The sequence below is a fragment of the Channa argus genome, chromosome 11, assembly GCF_033026475.1.
Source record: "Channa argus isolate prfri chromosome 11, Channa argus male v1.0, whole genome shotgun sequence".
Lineage (NCBI taxonomy): Eukaryota > Metazoa > Chordata > Actinopteri > Anabantiformes > Channidae > Channa > Channa argus.
Genome location: NC_090207.1, coordinates 16,359,855 through 16,387,081, shown reverse-complemented (window position 1 = coordinate 16,387,081; position 27,227 = coordinate 16,359,855). Strand labels below are relative to the sequence as shown.

The 27,227-nt window shown below is 40.0% G+C and overlaps 3 protein-coding genes across 4 annotated transcripts in view; 2 read left to right on the top strand and 1 right to left on the bottom strand.

Annotated features, from left to right (window-relative positions):
• Positions 1-448: 448 nt before the first annotated feature.
• LOC137136735 (uncharacterized protein C2orf81 homolog) lies at positions 449-3,064 on the bottom strand. The gene is made up of 4 exons (XM_067522402.1): positions 2,957-3,064; positions 2,460-2,709; positions 2,124-2,312; positions 449-2,030 (listed from the first exon to the last, which is right to left on the bottom strand). The coding sequence occupies exons 2-4, from the start codon at positions 2,685-2,687 to the stop codon at positions 1,224-1,226; spliced, it is 1,224 nt and encodes a 407-aa protein (XP_067378503.1). The 5' UTR covers positions 2,688-2,709; positions 2,957-3,064; the 3' UTR covers positions 449-1,223.
• On the top strand, positions 2,991-7,526 carry wdr54 (WD repeat domain 54). Its single transcript, XM_067522405.1, has 10 exons — positions 2,991-3,076; positions 3,415-3,701; positions 4,147-4,209; positions 5,030-5,096; positions 5,519-5,575; positions 5,790-5,917; positions 6,119-6,219; positions 6,540-6,702; positions 6,873-6,947; positions 7,097-7,526. The coding sequence occupies exons 2-10, from the start codon at positions 3,477-3,479 to the stop codon at positions 7,226-7,228; spliced, it is 1,011 nt and encodes a 336-aa protein (XP_067378506.1). The 5' UTR covers positions 2,991-3,076; positions 3,415-3,476; the 3' UTR covers positions 7,229-7,526.
• Positions 7,527-17,226: 9,700 nt separating this feature from the next.
• rhobtb4 (Rho related BTB domain containing 4) overlaps positions 17,227-27,227 on the top strand; it is a 41,602-nt gene continuing 31,601 nt past the window's right edge. Inside the window, exons 1-2 of one of the 2 annotated variants that reach the window (XM_067520505.1) lie at positions 17,297-17,435; positions 18,137-18,273. Coding sequence is in view for 1 of the 2 variants with exons in the window: in XM_067520502.1 (XP_067376603.1) it covers positions 17,245-17,435 (191 nt within the window). In the remaining variant the exon portion in view is untranslated. Of the gene's footprint in view, positions 17,436-18,136; positions 18,274-27,227 lie in introns of both variants that reach the window. The other variant, XM_067520502.1, reaches the window with a different exon arrangement.

The window sequence follows — 27,227 nt, the reverse complement described above, 5'->3', positions numbered from 1 at the left end:
TAAGCATAACAAGCTAAAAGCAATGCGGTCAAATATAAGAACTCTGCGCTAAATCCTGCAGAGCATTTTGGTTTACCTCCGTTATCATTTTGGAGGATGTTGTCTGAGGTCCTGCTGAACTGTACTCTGGCCTACAGCACTGTACAGAGGTGCTTCTAGTGGTTAGTCTAACACCATAAATAGTTTGGACAAAAAAATAAACACACCATTCAGTACAACAGGATCACAAACTACAGCCTCTGAAGTGAACAATTAGTTGAATCAGCATTCCTCAACAATGCTGGGGAAGCTACACTGACAGCACAGCTGTGTTGGCTACCAATTACTTCACAGTAGAAAAAGCTAAACTACAACAAATCTAAAGGGAGAAATCTAGTTTGGTCAAGTAAAGCTGCTCTGGAAAAAAAAGCTTAAAATACTTTATTTAAAGCAATGTAGATGTGATGCGTGATAAGAAATATAAGAAATTATAACAAAATACAAGTACATGGGTCATTCATAAATACAACAGCAATAACAATACATTTCACAGTCAATCCTTCAGTTAACTTTCAGAAATAACGTGAAACAATTTCTATGATTATTTGTTAATGAAAGCAACGAGCAATACTTGTGGCTAATTGACATATATAGTATATTAAAGTTTGTTTTTTATAAATTTAGATTTAAAAATAAGAATAGTCAAATATTTTTCACGAGTGAGCTGACAATCCAGCCTTCTAAAATATCTTGGGACCTAAAACCTGTCCTAAACAAAATCCCATCTTTCTTTGTAGTTTCAGTAGTTAACTACATAAATATATGTAATGTAATTTTAGGTTAATACACTCATAAACTGGCAGCTGGATGTATAAGAAAGACACAGATCTGGCGAAGGCTACAAAACATTTCTGCTGCATTGTAGGTTCCCAAGAGCACAGAGGCCTTCATAATTCTCAAATGGAAGACGTTTGGCACAACCAGGACTCTTCCATGAGCTGAGCAATTGGGGTTGCTGAATGGAGTAAAATACAGCGATGAAAACCTGTTCCACAGAGCTCAGGACCTCAGACTGGGCCAAAGGTTCACCTTCCAACATGACAACAATCAGAATCACACAGCCAAGACAACACAGGACTTACTAACAGCTCTGAATGTCCTAGAGTGAGTACTGTATATTTTTAGAACAATAATATATAGTGTGCTGTTCAGCTACAGATGTCAGCTGTTATCTGTGAATTTTATTAGTTCCTGGACTCGAATAATGGAATGATCTTAGGTGGAGGACCTGCAGTAATCTGATCAGCTGAAATTAGTGGAACAGCTACATCACTTTTTATTGGCCTTAGCTTGGTAGATTGGCCTTTAGGGTTAAATATGAGAGGATTTACTTCAGCGGCCTTGGGATCCAGGAGAGAAACACCCTTGGCCAACACCATTTTGTCCAGCCTCAAAGACCCAGAAGATGCAATACCTTCATTGCTCTGTGTAGAAGTAGATAATTTCTTCAGAAAAACATCTTTTTCATCTCTCATCTGAAACCCTACTGACTGATCCTTGGTAAGAGTTAATGGCTTTAGTGACACTGCTGTCCACTCAGTTTGCTGCTGGTCATATTTTGGTTGCAGTTTGGATAGTCCACTTGTTTTTTTCAGTTTGGGGCCATTGTCATCCACAATCTCATACTGAGGAATGACACAGTGTCTAGGGAGGGAGGCAGGGTCAATCTTTGGAATGGGTTTAGGTTTATAAGAATGTGCCCTACTTTTACTCTTCAACTCCACAATCTTTTTTTCTGCTGAAGTGGACAGGGATGGCAGTAGTTTTCCAGGAACAGGCTTGAGAAATACATTAACCCGCCGCCTTTTCTTTTGAACAGGTTTTGGTGGGGGCCGAGGAATAAGCACTTTAAAGGACTGGTCGCTGACAGACCTCTCCGTACTTGTTTCCATTTCAGATTGCTTTGGAAAGCTGTCTCTTCTGGCCACAGTACCACCTTGCTGGTCAACCACTGGCTCTTCTTGTACAGAGATTTGAACACTTCCAGCTTCCTGTTAGACACAGATTTCGATATAGCATGTAGACATGGATAAAGATAACCTCTTCGTGGAAATTTAATGAGTAGAAGAAACAGAACAGAATACCTGTTGCAGGGGAGAAGTTACAACAGGCACGCAACCTTGAGCCAAGGAATCGGGAATGGCTGGCAAAGGCTCTGAGTCTTCGGTTTTAGATGGTTCCTTTGGTTCATCTCCTACATCTGGATAGAGGATTTGCTGCTCCAGAATCTTTGTGATGTAGCTCTTGGCCCAAGATACGGAGAAAGGTGCTATCTTAAGGGCACAGACAGGTAATATAATGGTTAATATATATACACATAGCTAAAAACGATGCAAGAAAATAGATTTATTGGTCTCTCATGACCAATCAGTGATATGATGTTCAGTGAAATCAAAACTAGACGCCTATATGTCCTTTACCTGTCTTTCAACATATACTTTAAGACAGCCTTCCATGACCATGCTCAACAGTTCATCCATGATCTCCCCCACTATCTCATCTGCCTCCTCATAGATCAGCATGTCCATCCATTGGGCCTGAGTTAAGCGACCAGAAAGTATACAGTTCAGCTCCTGCATTGGAGAGGGGGTCACCTGCGCAGAGCCATTATTCTTGTCAGCACTGGACTTGGCTCCTGTGAAGGACATCTTTGCTCAGGTGCCAGTTTGTCTAAAATAACACAGAAATTACAACTAACGTGAGATAAAAAGGCAGTAATGGTCAATGCCAAAGATATGTGTGACGAAGACTTTCATGTGATCTGGTCTCGTTGATGTGATGTGATTAAACGCGATAACCTGTTTTCATTTCATGAGAACTTTAATGTAAATGTACACGGACTATATGATCGTAACACTGCCATTTATTTGTATTTAACTCACTGTTAAAATAGGTTAGTTCAAATTTGAAACCTTACCTTACACACCAATTTGTATCCTTTGTGCCAAGTGGTCTACGGTTGCTTAGCAACTAAGAACGCAAGGGTGACGTCGAGCGTATGGGCGGCGTTGTCTCTATGGCTGCGGAGGACGCTGAGGTAATCATGTTGCTAGCAATAGCTAAAAAATGTTCGCTTCCATTTTAGTCAGCCTTCTATCTAATATAGATAACGGGAGCGAAAGTTGAAGTAGATACAGCTTTTGCAATTTGTAAATATCTAAATATGTGCACAAAAGTTACGCGGTCCCTATTTTTAGGTTGCAGAGCTTCATTTGGCTTGTTGTTAACACTCCTAGCTGCTAACGTAAAGTATTGGCATTTGGCGTTGCAATGCTGCCAAATAGCTGTAACACTACGTTTCGTAGTTTTAATTAAACCGCTAGTTAAACCTAAAGGACTTCAACACTATCTGTGACTTTTATTTAATTCTCTTAGACTGACATCGGAACACCCACTGGCTTTTCCACAATCCGCGCTGTTTCAGAGAAATCTGCTCGATGTATCACAAGGAAAAGAGCATCCAGATCAAAAACAGCGCGTCGGCGCTGTACAACAACCTCAGCGTGCTGCGCATCGCGACGCGGCGTCTCACCTACTTCACGGTGGTCCATGCCAACGTGATCAACATGGTCAGCGCGTCGTGGGACGGCCTCAACTACTCCCACCGTCAGCTGCAGTCCAAAGAGCCCAATGTCGCCACAAGCACATCGCTCATTATGCAGGTTAGGTTAGGCCACGGTGCTTGTTCTGCAGTTAATTTTCATAGGGTCTGCAGGTGAGACAGTATCAGCGGAGAGGATTTTACCTTCTAATTGTACACTCACACAAAATGCATGTACACAGAATTAGAATTGTTTACTTGCAGTCCGTTGAAAATTCCATTCATCACTGTTATTGGCTTTATAAGACATGGTATCAGGACTATAGCGTATTTATAGACATGCCACTGCCAGACATTTCTTGCTTATAAAACCTACTTGTTGCCTCATTGGTGTGCCTTTACTGTAATGTTTCTAAACGGGGAACTTATGTAGTATTAGTAAACCATAAACAGCTCCACAGTAATACACTCAAAAATACTTAATGTTAATGCATTATGTCTTCAACTGTTCCATGCTGTATTTGACTGTGTCATCAGAAAATAAATTATGTGTTTTCATGTACTAGGCTGCATTTTGTCTTCTGCCCTCTCGTGAACTGCTGGTGGTGACTTCTCAGAAAGGCATCCAAGTGAGTTTTTTTTTTTTTTGGCTCCTCTTTAGGTTGGCATAATTGCAGGAGCCACTTCTACTTAAATAATCAGGCTGGTGATTTTTTTTCTTTCCTTAATTTTTTATGTTCACATTTTTTGTGAAGAAGAGACATGTCAGTGCAAAGACATGTCAGAGCAGGCTCACTGATATATTATTGTGTATTGGCTACTGTATTTACAATTAGTCATTTGACAGATGCTGCAATCACAGCAACTTAACACGTTATGTACAAAACAAACAAAAGTCATGAAGATGTTGCAAGCAAAGTACATTAAGAAGAAATGTTTTCACTTTTGAGAACCATAAGTTCAGGAGGGTTTTTTTATTAATTTGAAGTGCAGAGGAAATTGTCGAGTTCTTTTGTTTAACAGCTTTTTAAATAGTGGGAGTGAGGCTGCTGAGTGTGTAGAGTTGTCCACCCTCATGGGCCCATTAAGCTAAAAAGTTTTGCTTGGAATTTTTAACTGTGTGGTCTAGGGACCACCAAATACTATTAATTGGCTTCAATGAATGTATTTTATACAGTGCAGAAATCTAGACTGAATTGTACCATTTAGTATTTTGCGAGTTCCATTCACAGCTCATCTGGAACATATGCTAAAATCTATATGGGCAGGCCACTGAACCCCAAGTTGCTCCTGGTGTGGGGAAATTGTTACTTGTTACATGCTTTGGATAAAAGTGTTTGCTAAATATATAATGTATACGGTGCATGTATATTATAAAAGCGAACCTTAACAAAACTATTGAAGTATCTGTTTTTTAACCTTTTCCTATATTTGATTTTATTGTTGCAGATGTATGAATCTGATGGTTCGATCATGGTGTATTGGCATGCAATGGATACTCCAGATATACCTACAGGTAAGGTTGCATATAAATTGTGGATATATACTCTGACCTGACCTGTTTCATTTAGCTGCATGAAAACCTTCAAGTAATTAAATTTAAATGTGAAAATTAATAGGACACAGTATAGTTTGACGTTTGTCAGCCTTAATGTCTTCATAACAAACATAATTCAAAACATCTGTGGATAGAAAAGATCATTATAATGAAATAAAATATTTTCAGGCATGTACCTCTACAATAGTATATCTATACAATCCCAATAAACTAGTGAAAACAAGAACAGTAAATGTTTGCTTTGTCAGGTCTACCCACAATTTAATAACCTTTTCATATATGCATATTTGTATAGTCGTAGAAAAGTAAGAAAGAGTATTAATTAAAGTATTAATTTTTTACTAAATCTAGTGAACTCACAGAATGTAATTGTATCCCAGCTCAGGCCGTGTTTGCTCGAGGGATAGCGGCCGTACGGGAGAATTATATATGTGTGGGTAAGTGCTGACTGAAATATGTTTCCTCTAGCTATGTATATTCAGGAGCAATAATTTAAATTCTGCTTGTTTTCCTCTCTCTCTCACTCACTCTCTCTCTCTCTCACTCACTCTCTCTCTCTCTCTCTCACTCACTCTCTCTCTCTCTCACTCACTCTCTCTCTCTCTCTCTCTCTCTCTCTCTCTCTCTCTCTCTCTCTCTCTCTCTCTCTAGGCATTTCATCTGGTGCAATTCTAGTCTTTGATGTTCCCAGTAAAGGCAGTAATATAACACTGTCAGAGGTCCTGGAGGAGCACAAGGAGTCCATCACTGACATGGCATCAGAGTGCTCTGGTAGCCAGGTACAGCATGTGCAAGCTTGTTCAGGGTGCATCTTATCTCTGGCCTATCTCTGTGAACTTTTGGATACCTCTAACTTTTCCACTAATGATAGACTACCTAAATAAATTACGAGTTTATGTAATACTTCCAGGAACTACAACACTTCTGTGAATCATAGCACACAATCCCTTCTACAATGTGGTTTTTCTCTCCACCCTCAGGACTGCATAGCTGATCTGGTCAGTGCAGATGATGGGGGAAACCTGTGTGTGTGGAAATCTGGGGAGGGATTTCAGCTGCTTAACAAGATACCTGGCTTTGAGTAAGAAACTGAACTTGTGTGAGCTTAAATAAAGTGGTGCAGTGACTATGAAGGTGCCAACTAAAGGGTTAAGACTAGTATTGCATCAGGTGAACTAATTGTGACAGAGTTACTTTTGGTGAAACTGCCTCTTAACTAACTTTTAACTTAATTTCTATTCTTAATTGCCTCACTATCTCTCTCCCCTCTTTGTACCATTGTTGTCCTTATCTAGCCTAAATTATGTTCCTCTTCACTGTCTTTTTTTCCTCTTCATTACCCCTTCCTTACTCTAATCTAATATCCTTTATCTTTTCCCTTTATTTCCTCACTGGTTTCAGTATGAGCTGCTCATCCGTCAAGTTGTGGAAAGGTACAGTGGTGGCAGGTTATGGCACAGGCCAGATCCGTCTCTATGAAGCAGTGACAGGAATTTTGCATGCTGAAGTCAATGCCCACGCTCGCTGGATATACTCACTAGACATAGCTCCTTTTTCTGGACTGGTGAGTTTTACAACAGTAACCAAACCTTTCTTCACTGACATTTTATTGTGTTGACATTTATCTTTTGAAGTGGCAAACACACACACACACACACACTGACGCACACACACACACACAAACACAAAAAAGATGCATAGATTTACTAGTGATTAACCCCTTGTGTGCTGTAGCTTCTGTCTGCTGCTGAGGACTCTCTAGTCAGGGTGTGGCATCTGACTGTGATTCCAGAGACCAACAGTGTGGAGGTAATTGGTTTTATAGCAGAAAACAGATATGTTTTCTAGATAGGTCCAAAAACATTCAGAACAAAGATATTCTATGATGTTTTCCCCCTATGTTTAAACTTTTACTGTCAGCGATACCCTGACTGTATGTTTTCTTGATTACCTCTTAGGTTGCCCATTTGCACAATGAATGTGTGACAGACACACAAATCTGTGGCGCCAAGTTCTGCGATAGTGATGGTTATGCATTTGCAGTGACAGGTTATGACCTGAGCGAGATTCTCCGCTACACACAATCGTAAAATTTGCTTTTTGAGGCTTTGTGAAAGAATGTAAATAAAGTATCCAGGAGGAACAAGAAAATTACCTACATACAAAAAAGTAGTCATGTTGAAATTCAGTAAAGGTATTTACCATGATCTTGTTTGGGTGAAACATTGTTTCATAGCATTTATGTCTACAAATATTAAAAGGCGATAAGAAAAATTCTTAATTAGCAAATGTTTACATCTATATGAATATAGCTTTAAGAAGTAATAAAATGCTCTGTTATTCTTTAAGATGCTTTCATTGTTTCACACAACTTAAATAAAAAAAAAAATTATAAAGAAAGGTATTGTGTCTTGGTTTTAATTTCACACTTCACATATGTAGCAGTAGATGGGACTGTGTGTTGATTATTGTTGAGAAGGATGATCACAGTGTAGTTCACTAGAGGGCAGGGTGGAGTTGCCTAATGGTTATGGATCAAAGACGGACTTTTCCACAGACATCATACTGTGATTGTATAGTGGGCGCAGACACAGAACACATGCTTCTCTGTAAATATATGCTTATATGTCATCTTCCCCGGTCATATGAACAGTTTTAAACAAGTTTTGCTTTATACACATTTTGTATGTATATATATGTGTGATTTTTTTTTTTCAACAGTGTGATGTATTTGTTTCCCATGGCTGCACTTTAAATTCTTAGGCATTTAAAATTAGTAGATTGAGTACTTTGGTGTAGTAACAGTAGAGTGAGAAGGTCATGAAGCACTAGAACAGCCGTTATATAAAAACAAATGTAGCGTATAACTACATTTTAAGAATTACTGTATCATCAACACAAGACAGAACGTATCATCTTAGATCTACTGAGACAAACAGGTGGCTTTACAGACAAAACAAATTTTGTCAACTTAGCTGTATTGTTAAAAATCTTGTTTATCAAATTCCATGAGTATTTTAAAATTTATGTCAGGGAACCAGGTATCACTGTAATCTCACCCATCTTAACATAACAAGATAAGAAGAATCGGGTCACTGAGGAATCGTGTGCTGTTTGTCAGTCTAGAGCTAAGCATGTATTAAATCCCTGGGTTCTAGTCTTTTCTGGTTTGCAGTCAACACTGGTCACATAACATCATCTGACAAGACTGTTTTGAACCCACACACATGGCAGGTTATGTAACTTAAATTTGGTAGGTGCCAAATGAGTGTCATGCTAATGCTGATGGCCAGGTCAAATATAAAGCATACACATGTGACAAGAACACACACAGACCTTATGGAATCAATAATGTTTGTCTGGGTCACATTGTATGATGCCTCACAGCTGCTTGGGGTGGGGTAGCTAACTACACTGGCTGTAGAGGGACAGTGGAGGACTAAGCTGTCAATATGAGGTCCCAAATGACACGCTGAGATTACATAACTATGTGGAACAGTACAGAGAGAGGAGAAGGTTGGTCAAAAGTAATACATGAAATAACCAAGTGATTGAAAAATCTGAGGAGAGCTTGATAAAGAGAGTGCTGAGAGTAGAATTAGAACAACAGTTTTGTTGAAAACAATAACAGCAGTGATTTGGTTCTTTTTTAACTCGGTCAGTAGTGCTGTGCAATGCTCTTGTCTTGTATACAGCCCGGGGCCACTCAAGCTGTGCACTGCAACATTACTTGTCAATATTCAATAGCTCTTAGGTGTTTTACACAGCTGAACACACAGTTGTCCGGGGGATCAGAATGTGTGTATGTGCATGTCTGTCAAATAACAGTGATGGTGCAATAGTCCCCCACTCATATTCTCCTGCAGACTCATTGAAATCTTATACTAATAAGAGTTACCAGAAGAAAATTGACTATGTAAGATCTTAATAAAAGCCCCCAATGGTCTGATGTGTCTTCAATAAAATCGCATAGAAAAACATTGACCATATGAAGATTTATTCCCTCATAGGATTTATTCCAGCAAGGTACTGGCCTTTTTTCTTTTTAGCTCTCTAGCCATTAACACATGCATCAAAGTCTCACAGTCTTGATAATAACTGACAAGACAAGTTTTTGTCAGAGCACAACCCAAAGTATAAATGAGTAATGGCCAAGCCTTGATTGACAAATACCAGGCAACAATACCACTTCATCCATACTTGCCAGTTATGGCCTTAAGGGTTTGCAGGTGTGGTACAGTATTTGCATCTCTATCTTTAAAGGTGTTTGTGTCTGTGGTCTTCATCTATTATTCGAGTGGAGAAAGACAAATTTATCCCTTGCCCATTCAGCCTTGTGGCAGCTGCATAGACCTGTGCTGCTAAGCTGGCTGGGATAAAGCCTCACCAGGGGGGATGAAGTACCTAAAGCCCCTCCAGCCTGCTGCCACAGACAGACCGGCTCTCTGATTTAGCAACCAGGAAACCAGCTCCCACAGACATGCTGTATAAATAAGCTGTATATCTTCCATTTTAAACACACTGAAATGGGAGGGCTGCCACTACTGACAGACAGATGTGCAAAAAAGCACAGACAAACACAGAGACATAAACAAAAACTAGGTAAAAAACTTTTCATTTCTTTTGGGAAAGTAGAACATACTTGAAATGGTAATTGTACATGCAAAACTACATGCAAAAGTACATGAATGCATGCGGGGCTAGGTGTTGAATTTTAGGTTTTAAGTTGAAATGACAAATTATTATTGTCATCTTGTTTATTCAAAAACAACATTAGAATTCATCTGAGTCCTTTTTCTGGCGTTCTGGTCAATAAATCCAATATATAGGTCTGTTTTTGCTTTCTATCAACTCCTGAGGAAAATTTCCGACTCTTCAGCTTCTAAATTCTGTTGACTGTTGACCGGTTATTGTTTGCCTGCTGTTAGGTATGATGTCTTAGAGCCATCTGAATAAAAAGAACTGCTTTGCTGCTGCCAAAAACAACACAATGAGAGCAGTTATAGTGAAAAACTGTAAAATTAGGAAGCAAAATGAACCTAAACTTGCTATGAATGTCTTTAAACTGTGGAGATTCAGGTCATAATTCTTTGTATATTTATCTCTAAAGGTATTATGGAAACTGAAACCACATAACTTTGTCATTTTGTTTTGTTATTACACTATATTTACTGTCATTTTAATATTATTTTAATTTACATTTGTTGAGAATGGCTACATTAAACTATTCACTTCTAATAGAAATGAATACAAAAGACTGTAAAATCTGTGTCCTGTTTCATCTCTTTTTCATCATGATAATTATAATAATTGGTAAGTGACTTCCAGTTCATCCAGTCTGCAAACATGCGCCCATGACAAAAATGGGTGGATAGCGGTGAATGGGGTAGATCAGTTTTATTGCTACAAACTGGATTACAGGTAAGCCAATCCACCCTCCTCTGCAGCCACAGGTTCTGTGTTAGGCTTTGCCAGTGCCATGGAAAGCCACACCCAAACATGTCAAGCAGGATAATCCACCCTTCTTGCCTATGTTGGTCTCTGATTTGTAGGAGGTGTGTCAACAAATGACGGCTTGTAAAGTCAACATTCTTAGATGAGAACTGAAGAAGGCTGAAAACCTTGAAAAGAGCAGGAGGCCAAGATGTGGAAACATAAAGCTGCAGAAGGCTACAAGATGATTACAGTGAACATTGGCAATGAGGAGTGATGCATCACTGCTGTCAGGCAACGTTGGGATGGGGAACTTTGACTGAAAATACAGGGTTAAACAGACCATGACAGTTTCAGTATACTGTAGTCTGTTATACAATAGCATTAGCAGTTCTGTCCTAACTTCTCCACACACACACACACACACACACACACACACGCACACACACAAACACACACACACACACACACACACACACACACACACACACACACACACACAGTGGTAACATCTTTTAGAAGGCATGGGTAGGCAACAGGAATTAAGTGCATTAGATTAGAGTAAAATAAACATGATCAGACCCTGCCATCTGCTCTGGGATGGCATGGTTGCCTAGCACTGGGCACTGTTTGGATTGTTTGACGTTTATGTGTTGACGTCAGAGTGTGTGTTTGTGTGCGCGTGTGTTTATGCCTCTGTGTCTATGTGCCCATATGTGCAGATGGCACCATTCACATGATGTCTGATTCATTTTCCAGACTGACTTCCAAATAAAGTCAGAGATGTGAATTAGCGGTTCTGCACGTACTAGTCGTGTGTCTGTGCAAATTTTTATTGTGTATGTTTAGTTTTGGCAGATATTTTTTCATAAATAATATGGTCAGTGAGAAATTATTCGGGACCTGTTAACATCTCACACCGTTCTCTCACACTTTACTTATTATTACATATATTATATATGTATGATATATTGAGCACCTGTCTCATGGATGGTCAGTTTTAAACAAGTCCTTTATAAAACAGAACATTTTTTTCTTTTTCTCCCACACAAACACACCTCTCATTACCTCTGATGTGTGGGTGAGAGTTAGTCACTCTCAAAATAGAGTCACAACAATAATAACAGCAATATCCTGGCAACCCTTATCATTGTGCTCTGTCCGTGGGACAACTAATGGGGTTAATATGAAAAAGCTGAATGGCCAGCTTCAGGGCACAACCTGAATTCAAAACACATAGAAATGTTTGTTTCCCTTCATGTGCACATGGTTGTGTGTGTGTGTGTGTCAGACAGTGTTCCGACTTTGTATTTGGCACCTGCAGTGTCTCAGCAGAAGGTCTCCAGTTCATCTTTGGTGTGCATTTGTCATATGTGTGTGTTAGAGGTGGTGTGGATTTTGTTCATTAATCACGACAGCATGTGCTCTAAGCTAAACGAAGCTCAGTCTAAGAAAGTACAAGGATAAGCCATTTCAATGCATCAACTTAAAATGTCACAGACTAACTTATTCATTACAGCCAGAGAAACACAAGTTCAAGTGTGTGTTGTTTGAGTAACCTTTCCATGTCATGGGTATATGGCCTAATGTTTCAGAAATTTTAGCTGCTGTGATGTCCTACTGATCCTCTTTACCCAACACAATCCTCAGCTGTTCTGTCACTCAACAGCAAATACTACAAATATACACACCTCAATACTCACATCTCTATACATTCATTGTTCCACAGAAGTAGTTACAGAGTGGATTAAACTGCAGGCTCTGACTTAATTGTGGTCAGTTAATTTTTTTGTCAATATAGTATCAGGACTCACACACTTTGCAAGGCCAAAAAAATAGACACTGTTTTTTTCTCACCTTTGTCCCGGACTACTTTAATGATTTTTTCTTCTTTTGTGCTCTGCTTCATCTGCCCATTGAACCAAATAACTTCACTGTTTCAAAAGATGAACTCATCTCTTCTGATTATGCTTATATAACTATAAATATTCTGGAAAAACAAAATAAATCAGGGTTATGATGAGATGTTTTTCCTGAAATATTAACTTTAATCAATACTTAGGAAAAACAGGAAATTGGGGAAAAGGAGGAAGATTATCTTTGTTTTGATTTAAACCGGACAAATGCTGAAACCAGTGAGCTACTGCATGTCATACACACACCGTCAGAAAAACCACAATATTGCCAGAGGATGCAGCTGATGAGTGACACCTGTCTCTTAATTTTATTGTATTAACTTAGTACATGTCCCCTACTCCCTCCTACCAGCAAGGACAGGAAATGTTATATGATTAACCACAAAGTAGTAAATGGAGCAGAAGTTCAAACACTGCAATCTGCTCATCTTTCCTGAGAAAGGCCTCAGACCTCCTAGAAAATTGCTGTGAACCACACACCCTACCATTATGGCCAGTCACTCCCACATTGCATGCCTGTGTGCATGGAGGGAGAGAGAGGTTTGTTATGAGTAAAGGTCAGACGAGGAGAGAGACGTGACAGGACCCACATACTTGTAAGGCCCTAAGACCTTATACCAACAAACAGCAAATATGATCAGATCATAGATGTATTCCTGTATTTTTTTTATAGAGTAATAAAATTACATTGACAATGCTCATTAATGTAATGTTCTCTGGATGGAACCTCAAACCTCCAGTTCCCTCCTGAGTGTCATAAGTCTCCAAAACTAGGGGAAAGAGACAAAAAGCAATGAAGAGCAGGGGAGCAACGGGGATAGAAAGACAGGAAGAAACAGGAGAAGAATGACAAAGATAAAAAGAGATTAGAGTTTGTCGGGAAAATAGTACCAATGAATGTTACGGCAGAGGTAGCTGTGCTTGTCCTTGTTTCCATAGCGACCCAAATGTGCTGTCGGTGCAGTGACGCCAGTTGGGAGCATTGCACTGCGGCCATGCTGACATGAGCCACACGTGCCAGTGCCCAGCTGACAGCACTGAGCATACGCCAGAGTCTATTCATAGCACCTTAGTGACGCCCTGGAGGGACACAGGCAGCCCAGGAGTGTGGGCCAAGGAGGCCAGGAGCCCAAAACTTGGTGGGTGCTGAATGGCACTCCTTAATGGAGGTAGATAGATGCTTGGAGAGAATGAAGGATTAACCTATGGTGGGGCTTATGTCATCCTCTCTCTGATCTCTATCCACACTGACAAAGTGGCATCTGGCCCCTCAGTCATCAAAAAGAATTACATAAATCCCTGCTCTATTGAGGTATCCAAACATATGCACATACACAAAGTTTATATATATATATATATATATATATATATATATATATATATGTGTGTGTGTGTGTGTGTGTGTGTGTGTGTATGTATGGACAGCGTATTTACAAATCAGGAAAAAAAATCTAAACAAAAGAGGGCCTCATGAGGGGTCAAATACCATTTATTTTCTTTACATGATACCTTGGTGCAGTGTTTAATATCGGTTTTATTTGGCTATAAAAGTCAGGTCAATTGCACAAACGTGGCACTTTAACAGACAAGATAATAAAGCAGAAAAAAAAACACTCCAACATAGGAGGTACAATACACCTGTGTGGGTTTTATCCCAAACTGCCAGTTCCCAGAAAATCAGATTGGGTAATATGTAGTACTGGGATGATAGAAGGATGTGCTCTCTGTCATAGGCTTAATAATATAAGCAAAACAATTTAAAAGTGATACATGTTGATTAAAAATAGGGTTCACAAATTACATTTTGGCTGATGCTTCCCATATCAAAGCAGATATTTAGTGTGCAAATAACTTGAATTTGAAAAGATGCCGAACTTATAGACTCCAAATTTTAATGTGAACTGTTCACCGGAAGTATTTTTAAAAAGAAAAAGTTGAAATACTATGTACGTAGTGTAAAGAAATTAGATATAAACCTTCTTGAAATAGTTATTATTTGTGATATTTGATATTCTAAATATAGTATCATAACTAAACCTAAGTGGCAATGCATGGCTCACATGAACCAGAAAAATCAGTAAATATACCTTTACAAAGCAACAATACCAAGTTGCAGCAATATTCCTGCACATGACTGCATATTATGCCAATTTACCTTCACGCCACATTTTCCACAATGTGGCACAGTTGGCAAGAGGGCTGGAAAAACGAAGTCAGTGTGTCCTTTGTGATTGTTCAAGCTCAATTGGTACTTCTGTAACACTGCTTTGTCTGAGAGATCAGGCAGAAGAATAGCACAGGCTCTGCGGTAAAAAGAGACCCATTGTGGTTAGTGGGTGCCCAACGTTAGATGTCACTGAAGTCATGGTTGGTGTCAAAGGCCATTGTGGCTTCTAAAAGGCCACAGTAGAGAGTATGAGTATGTGTACACATCTTTCGCACACAGTATCAGTGGGAGAAAGATGAACTTTTTCTTTGTTTGCGTAGTGAGTCATTTATTATTATTTTATCGACATATATTTGTGAATAAATGACTCTACTGGGGGTGCATTGGACAGGCCACTAGTTTTTGTAGAAATCTAGCTGACACAGGCCTTTCATGGTCCTGGGGTCAGCAGTTTGCCCCCTCAGGGAGAAAGACAGAGAGAGGGGTGGACGCCCCCCCATTATGCCCCTATTGTGCCCATGTGGCTGCAACAATAGAACTTCAACAGAGGTCACTGGCTGTGGAAAAGTGCTGTAAAAGACAAATTGAGATAAAGGCTTGGTACACCTGCCATGAGGAAGAGAGGGAACAATGAGTCAAACTACATCACACAAATGAGAACACACACACACATACACAGAGTTATGTGATTGTACCACAAACTCAGAAAACACTTAATGTACTGTACAGAAATGACGCATATTATTTTCCATCCACAGAGGAAGCTTATCCCAGTGGTATCCATGTCATGGCTACAACAGGATGTTCCACAACTCATCTGTACTGGTGTGTGTGCATCTGTGTGGTTGTGTCATGAGTCCCAGGCCTGCTGGCCACAGCCTGAAAATGGTTGCCTAGGACTTGCATGCACGCTGAGGTAGGAGCAAGCCTGGGCAGGTCGCTCAGTTCCCTTCACAGGACAATAACTGGTTCAGATGCTTGGCTGAGCACGAGTCTTAGAGAATCTGTGAGAGACAGGGGTCCTCTCACGGCCTCTTAGTTGCCCCTGACATTTTTGCTATTGCCAAGTTCAAAATGTGTACACAGAGAAGGGCATTTTCTTTAGAAATGCTGATGTAGGCTGATGCTGAAATGCTTTTCTGACAGCTCAAATAAACAAGTAGAAGACAGAGTACTGTGTTTTTCTTGTTGTGCCATTTGGGGAATTCTGTCCCTTCCTGTCCCAGCTTGTTTCTAAGATAAATTTAATACATTACATTTAACTTCATTAACTGAGTTGGCAAGAGTTAGCAAAAAAGACACAGACAGCCTCTTCACACAAGCTGTCTGCCTGTTAACAAGCTGTGTTCCCAAATTCTGAATCATTATACCATGTTTAGGCCACGCCGTATAAGAGATGGGTGTAGAATAAATGCAGCTTAATGTCACCACTGTGATCGTTAAGAGAAGTGTTTAGACACTTTATATTGATTGATGAGACAAAGGACAAAAACAGCATAAATAAATGTAAACTGGTTACTGTCATGCCAATTATTGTTTAGCGAGTTAGTGATCCTGGTTATTGATTGTCCTTTTTTAGTGTGAGCAAATCATATAATCTAAACCTTGAAATAATTAAATAGCAAAGGACAATGTGATTGAGCACACTGACTGGGACATATAGGACACACACAGTAGGTGACTGACTTTGAATTACAGTACACTATGCTGAACAATGTGTTCAGCATCCTCCCTGAGGGCTGTTGACAGAGTGTTTTACAAAATAGTATTTAATTAGGCTCGAACATTCACCCAAATAGTTTCACAAAGTGGGGTGGGGACAAAAATAAAGGTGTAAAATGTCTTCATACAAATGCACACTGTTTGGTTAACCCATTAACTACATTATGTGGTTAATCAGCCTGGACAGGTTTAGCACATGGACATGATGAAGTAACTGGCGTGGCCAACCGAGCAAGGAGGACCTGTTTTCATCAAGCCAAAGTGGCAGAAGGAACCAATCGTCCTGAAGTGTCCATGGATTTTCACTTTTTTTTGTACATATGTATTCACATATTTTCAGTAGGTGAAGTGTGTAACAGGCCGCAATTACAATTATCAAATAGCAGTTATTTTTCTGTTATGTATGATTGTTTCCCAAAGCCTAAAGAGTGGGATCAGATTTCTTCTATGGTCCAACTAAAAGTTTACGTTGTAGCACAGAAACGAGTTCAGTTAACAATTCTCCTCCTATATGGGAAATCATTATACTTTCCCTTTTTAATGAAATCAGTTTTTTTGGACTGATACTACGTCTGCACCTACAACTCATTTTTGCACAAAATAATAATGTTTCCATTTGCTGCAATTACAGTAAACATGGCATCAAATGGGCTTATAAAAATCTGATTATAAATTCCTTATATAAGCTAAAATAAATGCGAGACATATGAAACACACAATCCTTAAAACAATATCAGCCATTTTGTCAGTCCTCGGGGGGGATATATAATTCATATTTAAATACGTCTTCACCGTGCGCACTGTCCGGCCTGGTGGCTGCCGCACTCCCTACTTTATGAATGGATGGGTGTGGCACTGGTGACTGGCGATGAGGCTGTCGTCACTGCGCTCGTCCACAGGCACTGGCGTGCAGTCGTTGAGGGCTGGAGTGAAACATAACTGGGCTCTGCCACCGCTTTGGAGAGACAACGGAGGAAGGAAAGAGGAGGAGAGGAGAGAGACACAGACAGCGGCATCAGCCCACTTCCCATCGAGGACAAACTTCTGGCGAGACATTTGGTGAGACAAGGGACTTGGTTAAAAACAAGGGTGCGGTAGACGACAAGAGACGGCGCATGGACATTTATTGCAAAATTTTTTAAAATATGCGAATTTAAAATTGAATATATAAATGCATAAATAATTGTGGATCACATTAGATGAAGTCAGACAGATGTAGGACACGTGAGCTGATAAAAAAAATTTTGGAAATATTCGTTGTGCATCAAAGATGTAAAGTCTGACTCGGATCATTATAAAAAAAAAGACCCAGGTAGCCACGACGAGCAGCATTGCTGTGTAAAAACAAACAGACAAAGAAAGTCGCTGCATAGGTCCCCTCCTCCATGTGCTCCCTCCTTGTAGGTGTGACGGAAACAACAAAGGGAAAAACTCGCATCAGGACCACAGCCGGACAACAACCCAGACAGATCCCAGAGCACAATAGCGGGGGCCTGCAAACCAGAGCATGTCTGCAGGTTTTGCAATATGCAGCGGTCTTCATGTAATTACATTCCTCCTGGCGTCTCTCGGCTACAACAGTCGGGCGCATTTTTCTTGCAGTTCTGGCAGATCCTTACCAAATACGCGCGTTTAGAGACGAAGCCGATAATTTGACGACGTTCAAGTCCGGGCTGAAACGGAGAGAGTGTGAGATATGATTAGATGTAGCCAGGCTGGGGAATGCTCTGGAGTGATCGCTTGTGTTATGTGCCTTGCAGTTTAATGGGGAGAGCGAGAGACGAGCACTGCCCAGAATAAACTGAAGGGGAAAAGAGCAGCGCTGAGGTGTGAGCTAAAAGTGGACGTCGAGGGGCGAGAGACCTGAACTGATTCCAGAAGTGAATGTCTTTCAAAGGTAGGAGAGAGGTTACGCACAGTCCGTAGGCTACTATTTGTCATAAGTTGTGGTTTAAACTATATATGCGCGCAACAAAACGGTCTCCAATGCAGAGCATGTGGAAGACAGAGGTTACATAACGGCTCAGTTAGTTTGGGCTGCTCGCAGTTATGCAGCCTGACTTTAAATTTCTGTCCGACAAGACTTTAGGGAGACACCAACTGAGACGTCTTAGTAGGTGCATTTGGTAGTCTTTTGCCTGACAACTATATTTGCAGAACCCTATGAAGACACAATTCTTTAAGTTTTACGCATAGAGCAGAGTTAACAATTTAAAACCAACGCGCTTGTGTCACTTCTGCACAGTGTTGATAAGACTCATGTGAGCTTTGGCTTAGAGGACAGTTATATTTATTGTCAAGTTATTTTTATTTGTCCTTTTCCCCTAAAGCATTGATACATCCACACATCCATCCATTATCTGTCACCTTGTCCTATTCGGTTCGCGGAGGGGCTGGAGCCTATCCCCGCTGCCATCTGGCGAGAGGCGGGGTGAACCCTGGACAGTCTATCTCCATTCTATCTCAGGTCCACAGAGAGACATACAGACAGACAACCATTTGCACTCACATTCACACCTATTGGACTGGGCGACTAACTATTGAGCAAAATTGGCCGAAACATTCCACTCCACTACCCACTTTGACGTCAGTAATAAACGCATAATAGAATTATCACCTTTCTGACAGTTTCAAAAACTGAGGAATTATAACCTTAAAAGTAGAATTCTTGGCAGAGCCACTGTATTGTATTGCATTAAATTGCACATGTGTTTATAATGTTATGCCTGATCGGTGTAGTGGTCCTTCTAAGACAGTAATGGCAAAATACTCACATTGCAACAAGCTTGATATCATCTCATCACCAAAAGTACCTCCCACTCCCTGTAATTATTTTGTCTCTGTGGGGATGTTTTTAAAAGTTGCATCACATCTTCCTTTGGCTGTGTCTGCTTCCTAACACTTGGAAGTTACTTTGTGCTTTGATTGCATAAAGGCAGAATTAAATATCTGCACCACCTGCTGCCTAGATGAGTGAGTGAGCCTGAAGCCTTATAGCTCATGAGTGCAGTAACTCAGTGTGCACAGGACCACTGCAGTTAATGTATGTGCTAAAGCACACAAAGACCAAGAGACGGAAGGAAACCTGGTTCCTCTGACAATAGAATTAACACCCATAAGAGTTAAATATTCGGATGATTTTTTTGGTTCCCTTTCTCTGTTCTTTCTACTCTGTGAGCAGAGAGCAGATGATGAGTGTGGGGGATGGTCTGACACAATTGACACCAGTTCCTTCGGTCTATCCCACTCTTCTGTGTTTTTCTATCAGCTGTGGAATTTGAACCATTCTTCCTTTGGGGTGAGGCCCTGCCTCTCCTCAGAGGAGTAGGTTGTCTCCAGAGGAGGCTGGGATTGTGTGTGGGTATAATGGGGGCTTTCCAGTGGGAGTGCACACTAAACATTCCTGGCTGCTGGATGGCTGACTAGTGGGCCGACTCCACACAGCTGGGAATCATATAAGAAGTAGTGTCTCGCATCAGTTGAATGATATCACACATACACTTTCAGTCACATGCTGACACACATGCACACACATACACACATACGCCCACACCTTCCCTCAACTGGATCCAGAATGTCTGGGGCCTGTAAACTGTGTATATAAAGAGTATAGTGTGTATTTCCTGTACACTATTCAGATGTACTTATGGAGTGTTGTTAAAGTGCATCATCATCATAGATTGAAACTCAAATGAAAATACACACAGGCACAAACACACGCACAAACATACACACAAACACACACACACACACACACACACACACACACATTCTTGGAGACTGACACAGGAATTCACACATAGGAAAAGAAAAAAAAAAGACTAACAGAGACTCGCAGTCATTGTACAACGGTACCACATGATGTTTTTCTCTTAAGTAAGTTTTAGAGAGAGGGAAAACATGGTGGGGAGAGAGAGAGAGAAAGAAAGACAGAGGCAAGTGGTTGTGCTGGTGATGGCAAGTGTACAGTTTGTTTCTTTGTTATTGGCTGCCTCTTTGGTTGTTTTTTAAACTGGGTGTCTGTGAGCAAAGAATGTGTATGCGAGAGTATACAAAAAAGTTAAAGCCATGTATGAGAGAAGAAAACAGAAGAGAAGAAAAGAATGTTGGAAATGAAAGAGCAAAAATTTGAGCTCTGGAGAGCTGAAGGATGCAGGAAAAAGGAGCTGAGATCATGAGGAAGAGGGACATGAAGGGGTTTCGGCTGTGGGGAAATTAGAGCAGAGCAGGCTGATGGAGCGAGAAAGAGAGCAAGTGAGAGAAGGAGTATATATGGTGCAGGACTGTATGACATGATAAATCTGACAGCACCCCCTTTTCTAATTTTTACATTTTTATTTAAACATAATTTCACATAAAACTGATTTGGACGTCTGTCTTAACTTCCTCTTATGTGCTGATTCTCTTTCACTATCACCCTCCTTGTCTTCACTGTGTGTCTGAGTGAATGTGGTTAGTTTTATATCCCTGTGGCCTGTCTAAATTACACTGAGAAAACAAATGCTCTGATTAGTCTGGTCCACAAAGCAATAAAAGCAATATTATTATAAAAAAGACATGATTGCAACTGTCCTTCTCTATCTCCCAATCTCTTGCATGTTTATATCAAGATTCCATTTGTGCAGGAAGTAAAAAAACACCTTTACAAGGCCGGGCAGCATTTGTGTTTGGGAATGAGCAGTGTATGTAGTGAGAGACTTAGATAAAGAGGTGTTGCTCCCTCAGCGAGGACAGGACAGAGTATTGGACAAGGGGGTGAGAGGAGATAAGAGAGCCCGATCATTTTGACGGGGATGGTTTCTTTTGGTTTTGGCTGCTCAGACAACTCAAAGCTGGGCTGATGCCAGACGCTGACAGGGGGTAGTGTCCAAAGATCCAAGATGGCTACACTGATATGTGTATTACACAACCTGTCTGTTGACAGAATATGGGGAAAGAGTTCTGGGCCAAAGGTTTTCGGCAGCAAGAATTGTTTCAGTGCTTTGTCAGAGTGGTCAGTGCTTTTCGATTGTAAGTGATTAACAGTATCACACATTTTCTTTTATTTAACTAATTAAATTAAATTAACTTACTTTCTAGTGGTTCTTTTTTTTATTTTTTTTTTCCAAGCATCAGTTTATGTTCTTCAAGATCTGTGTCACCAGTATAAAACTCTGGGCATGCACGCATTGTTTGGCTTCAAAATGACAAGTTTGACATGGGACTGGTTCAGGTTTGACTCCAGCTGAAAAGGACAGTGGAATGATGATAAAGAAAAACCTTCAACTGGACCTTGGACAGGGCCTCAGCAGTTGTCTTCACTTTAAACACACACACTGACACAGTCCTAAACATTAAACATGTACTTTCATGTGGATATTTCTGTCTTCTGGCCTGAGGTTGGTTTCGTGTGGTGGCTACTTGCATGTTTGTGTCTACATGTGTGCGCTGGAAAAGATGTCATGTTATTCCACTGACTCAGAAAGACACAGCTTGTTTGTTTAGCTGTGACTCCTCTCAATTTCTGTTCACATTTGTGTTTGTGTGTGCTTCTGTAGCTACATCACGGTGGTGTGCATGCATTGCTGCAACATCTACAGTTCCTCTCCACGGGCATCTGTGTGTTATTATGGATGGATATTTTTGTATGTATGCAACTCTGTATGCAATTTGATCCCTGGGTTCCTCTTTCTTTAGAACCTGCTGCTCTCATTTGTAGCAGAAAGCTGATCCCTTTGGTGAGTTGGCTCCAGAGTTATATGACTGAGAAACACCAACCAGGTATTCAAGTATGTGAGTGTGCTGCAATTACAGATTGCATTTTGCACCATATAGGTGATCATCTGAGGGTTCTGTACTGTACTGGTAATACTGGTAGTGTGTGTGTGTGTGTGTGTGTCTGTGTGTGTGTGTGGGTGGGAGCAAAAGTGCGGTTGGAAGGGTGTGGTCGTCTCCTTGCCTTAACAGGCTGACCACTTACCTAGTTTATATGGGACCAGACAGCCCCATATGGCTAGCCTCTGTGTTGTAGTGCTCATCCCCTGTGTCTCCCATTTTTAACGCCCACCAGCCTCTGCTGCCAGTCTCTTTCTGTTTGTTTTCACATCTTGTCTGCCTGTCTATCCCACTGCCTTCCTGCAAAAAGAACAGCTCACATCCCATCGCACACATCATTCTGTGCCTGTGGCTTTCCTTAATAGAGAACTGAGCAACTTTGGATGTATTTTGGTTTGAGAGGGCAACTTCAGAGTATCATTTTTTTGGTTTATCAATAAGAGAGAGAAAGTGAGAAAAAGAGACCCTGGGAAGTGCCACGGTTTGCTTCATGTCATGTGAATGTTTGCCCTCATTTCACTAAGCCTACAGCTGACTGCTGGCATCAATGGGTTACCGAATGTGATTTACACCAATGGTTGGCCGATTTCTTTAGTTACACCCTGATTTATTTGTGACCTAAGCTGCCTCCATGGGCTTTCATTATAGTCGCAGAGCATTTAATTTCTTTAAATACTCCCGACAGCTCCCCTCACTTTAACAGCATCGCAGGGATGCATCCAAAAATCATCCAACACACCCAAAGCTCATTAAAGACATATACAGGCACAATGACTCACACAGACAAGCTAACAGTATGAACTCCTGAGCCCACATTTGCAACCTGCTTCATATAGACATAAACACATTTACACATGCATATGCACCCTGTCTGTCTAGCCTGCAAACTAATCTGTAGTGAGAGAAACACCCAGGGGTCAAATCCCTGCTAATCAGGGTAAGACCAGTTTCAGTGTTGGCCAAGTCACTCAGTGTTTTAATCTTTAATTGTGTTTGTTAGTGTGCACATGTGATTGTACGTGACCACCGGTGAGTCTTTTCACCCCTACTTTTATCACTCTGTTGTCTTTGCACTTATAATCACTCACATGCAGTTTAAGGGTTGCCCAAGTTTTGCAGTTTCAGGAGGCTGATGCAACCTGATCCACACTCTGTCTTGTCTCTCTGTCTCACCCTGTCTTACATTTCCATGCCTGCACATGCGCGCGCGCACACACACACACACACACACACACACACACACACACACACACACACACACACACACACACACACACACACACACGCACGGTAGAATGGATGAATCAGATATGGTAATTGCGGATAGCAGGTTGCAAATGGGAGCTCTGTTATCCTTCCAGTCAATGTTTGTCTCACTCTAGACTCTGCGGTTTGCTTGCACATGAAAATCAGAAATTGACTCACCACATATGAGGTTTGGTTTGCCATTTTCAGCTTGGATCTTTTTGTAGTCACAGCATACTTCAGGAAGTTTTACCTTAATTTTAAAAAAATAAAGGAAAAACTGAAAAATGAGGTTAAATTTCTGCTTTTGCTTGTCAATTAATGACATTACAAAATCAGCAGTGGTACATACAGCTGTACAGTCTCGTAATAAAATAATTTCCCTGTTTGCTTAGCGCTCTGTGTGTCTTACTAGAATATAACAATCTTATTACAAAATACATATTTAATAATATCATCAATATAATTTCTATTTAACATGATCACTTTGTAGTGATACATTTCTCAACAAAGGTCATGTTATATAGAAATATTAACTTTCTGAGTGTTGTTATGCTCCATTAGGGTTTTCTGTTAAATTGGCTTTTACTACCCACTTGACTCAGTGATCAGTAATACAGTAGTGGCACACTGTAAACTAAATGCTAATCGTCATTTAGCCAAAAAAAATTGTATAGCCCATTTCGAGATACTGTAAGAACAGTATATTTATTTATTTGTTTGCAAATGAAGACTTTGCTTTGTCTGAATATTTCTGTGGTCTGGTTGAACACTGTTCATAAGTAGTTAGGAGTAGCTGGGATTAGTAATGCATCATCCAAGTTAACTTCTACCCTCTTGTCCCCTGCTCCTATTCATATGATTAAAGCCTGTGTGGCAAATGAATGATATGTGGTCACAGTGTTAGGTGATTGTTGTATGTTGGTTATATCACCAGGCCACAGCGCAGCAGTGTGGAAATAACTAGACACCAGTATAGATTTTTCCATCACACTATTTTAGGATGCCTACTGTGTACAGTGTGTCATCTGTGTGTGTGTGTGTGTGTTTGTGCATTTACTATCATATTTAAAAACATCTCTGCAGTTGGATGTGTGTGGACACATGTTTTGCCAGATTCATGCAGTATGTAGACTATAATATAGCAGTGCTATCAGGTAGGATCTGTACATTTGATGATTTCTTTTTGTTTGTTTTTTTGCTTCCAGGTCAGCTTAAAGATTATGCGGCTCCCCTACAGCCTGAGAAAAGACTTTGACCTCTGAGGCTTAAAAAAGCCACACATCCTATCAGATAGCATTAAACTGCAGTGTCTTTAAGATAAATGTATTGCTGCTTTGCTCTGTGCATGAAATGCAAGGTTGTCACCTCACAACAACAGATTTGTTTTTCTTTGTGCAAGTGCAATACAATAGGAGGAACCCCCTACATGCAGGGTATTTGATGTAAACACAAGAAAGGACATTCCTGTTATGCCTTGGCTTTCTGTATTATTGTTTATTTGTCTGTGTGTGATTTTAGCTTTTTACACCCCCCCCTACCCCCCTAGGTTATCCTCTCTATTTCTGAATCTGTGAGCAACAGCATGTTTTAAATAGAGGCAGACAGATACAGGATTAGCCTGATACCAATATAGTTCCAAGTGCATTTAAAATAAAAAACATATCCATATTCAGGTTTTATTTATACACAACACATTGGCCAAGTATCCTTTAAATTTGATTTAAAGAGATTTCTGTGAAGATGTATTTTTTTTTATCTTTTATATTCCAGTATTAAAGTAGCTTAACAAAGCAGCACACTGATGTAACTGTATAGTTGGTTATGGATCTTTTTTTTTTTAATTCCTATATAGAAATGGTTCACAGGATAATAAATACAGGATAACAGACAAAGAATTAAAAGCATTTTTTTTTCCAGACAAAGTTGTTTTTTTTTTAGGACTTTTTTTTAGGACTTTCCATAAATTTTCCTGTAAAATCACTTGTGATTATATTGTTGAACAAGAGGTAGACTTCCTTTTAAAGGGTCACAATCCAAAAAGGTCTAGGATCACTGTAGAGTGAGCTAGATTTGATGTAGAGACTGTGCAGCATCTCTGTGCAGCTCTGCTTCACTGCTCCACACTTAAGTCCAGTGTTGTTTGGCTTGGACTCACATTTTGTTTGATCGGGCCATTTCTGGAATAGTGAATCACTTGTGCCGGGGCCAAATAAATCTCTCTCCTCTTAACTTTAGCATCCTTTGCTGCTCCTCATGGCTACTCTCACATTAATCATAAATGCAGAATTTTATTCTATTTAATGTACAGTCATCATCATTATTATTATTATTCCTGATAAATACATTTGGTAGAATATTACTGGACATTACTGGTAGCGAAGTCTAGTAACAGATTGCATGCACTTCTGTAAAGACCTCGAGGGTTTATATAAGTAAAAGCACGTTATTATTGACAACCTATGTATCTGCAATGTTCATAATTAATGCTCATAATTGTACTTTTTAGTCAATATTGATGGAGGGCATATAGTCATTGTGTCTCTCTCTACTCTTCTGAACTGCGTATTAACAACACACATTTCAATGCATCATTTATCTTTGTTGTCTGTAGTGGTGGCTGTAGCTCAGTCATCCACGGACCATAGAGTCAGCGGTTCGATCCCTGGTCCCAGCTATATGTCAAAGTGTCTCTGGGCAAGACACTGAACCCCTAACAGCCCCTTCCCCTCTCCAGCTGTGCAGTGCGGTGTGGTTCAAGCCCGGTAGAAATTAGGGAGGGTTGCATCAGGAAGGATATCTGGCGTAAAAAACAGTGCCAAATCAACATGCGGACACTGATCCGCTGTGGCGTCCCTGAACTCATGGGATAAGCCAAAAGGACAAAATAATATATATATATTTATTTTTGTTGTCTGTGGCATATGCTCTTCTTCAGATATATTATATGACAGTAATTACCTAGCGTTTTTCATGTGAACAGAACAGTGACAATGAAGTTTAACAGCAGCTTTAGCCACTTTAAATGAGAAAAATTGGAATATTCATTAAAAAATAGGAATTATGTATTTAAACATATTCCAAAATAGTGCATATTATAATAAAAGATAACCTTTGCCAATTTGGTTCCATTTAACATGTAGGCTTACCTTTTATATATAGGCAAAACCATTTGCCTTATTCTTACATTATTAAAAAGCCCCAAAAATGTTCTACTATGTACTTACATTACACTTTGTAGGTGTAACCTCCGCCCCTGTCTCTTCAGATAGAATTACCAAAGGACATATTAAGAATTTCCCAGGGAATATATCTAACAGATTAAATAAAACGTCAACTAAATCTACTGAACCAGTGTTGTATCTTGGGAATAAGCCTTTTAATTCTAATCAGAAGCCGTAAAATGAATGGAAGAAGTTAAGTAGATTACACATAGTAGATTTGTTCAAGGCACTATGTTGTTCAAGGCAGTCATGTTTGACATACAGAATCCTGTACCAATCTATACTTCAGCCTGAGCTTCGGTGTCTGTCTGTGCAGTTTTATATGTTATCATCTGATTAAATGACTACATTGGATGTTATCAAACACACATAATTATGCTCCACAAGTAGGGAGTTGGGGTTAGGATGGATGGTGACAAAACACACAATTTTCAGTAAATGGTTTGTTTTCCATTTCAAACTGTATCACAACAGTCTACTGATTATTGAAATTAGCCCTCTGAGCCAACCAGAAGGTGGAGTCATTTGTGATGATGGCCATTCACTGGGTGGATAAAAGTGTGTGTCT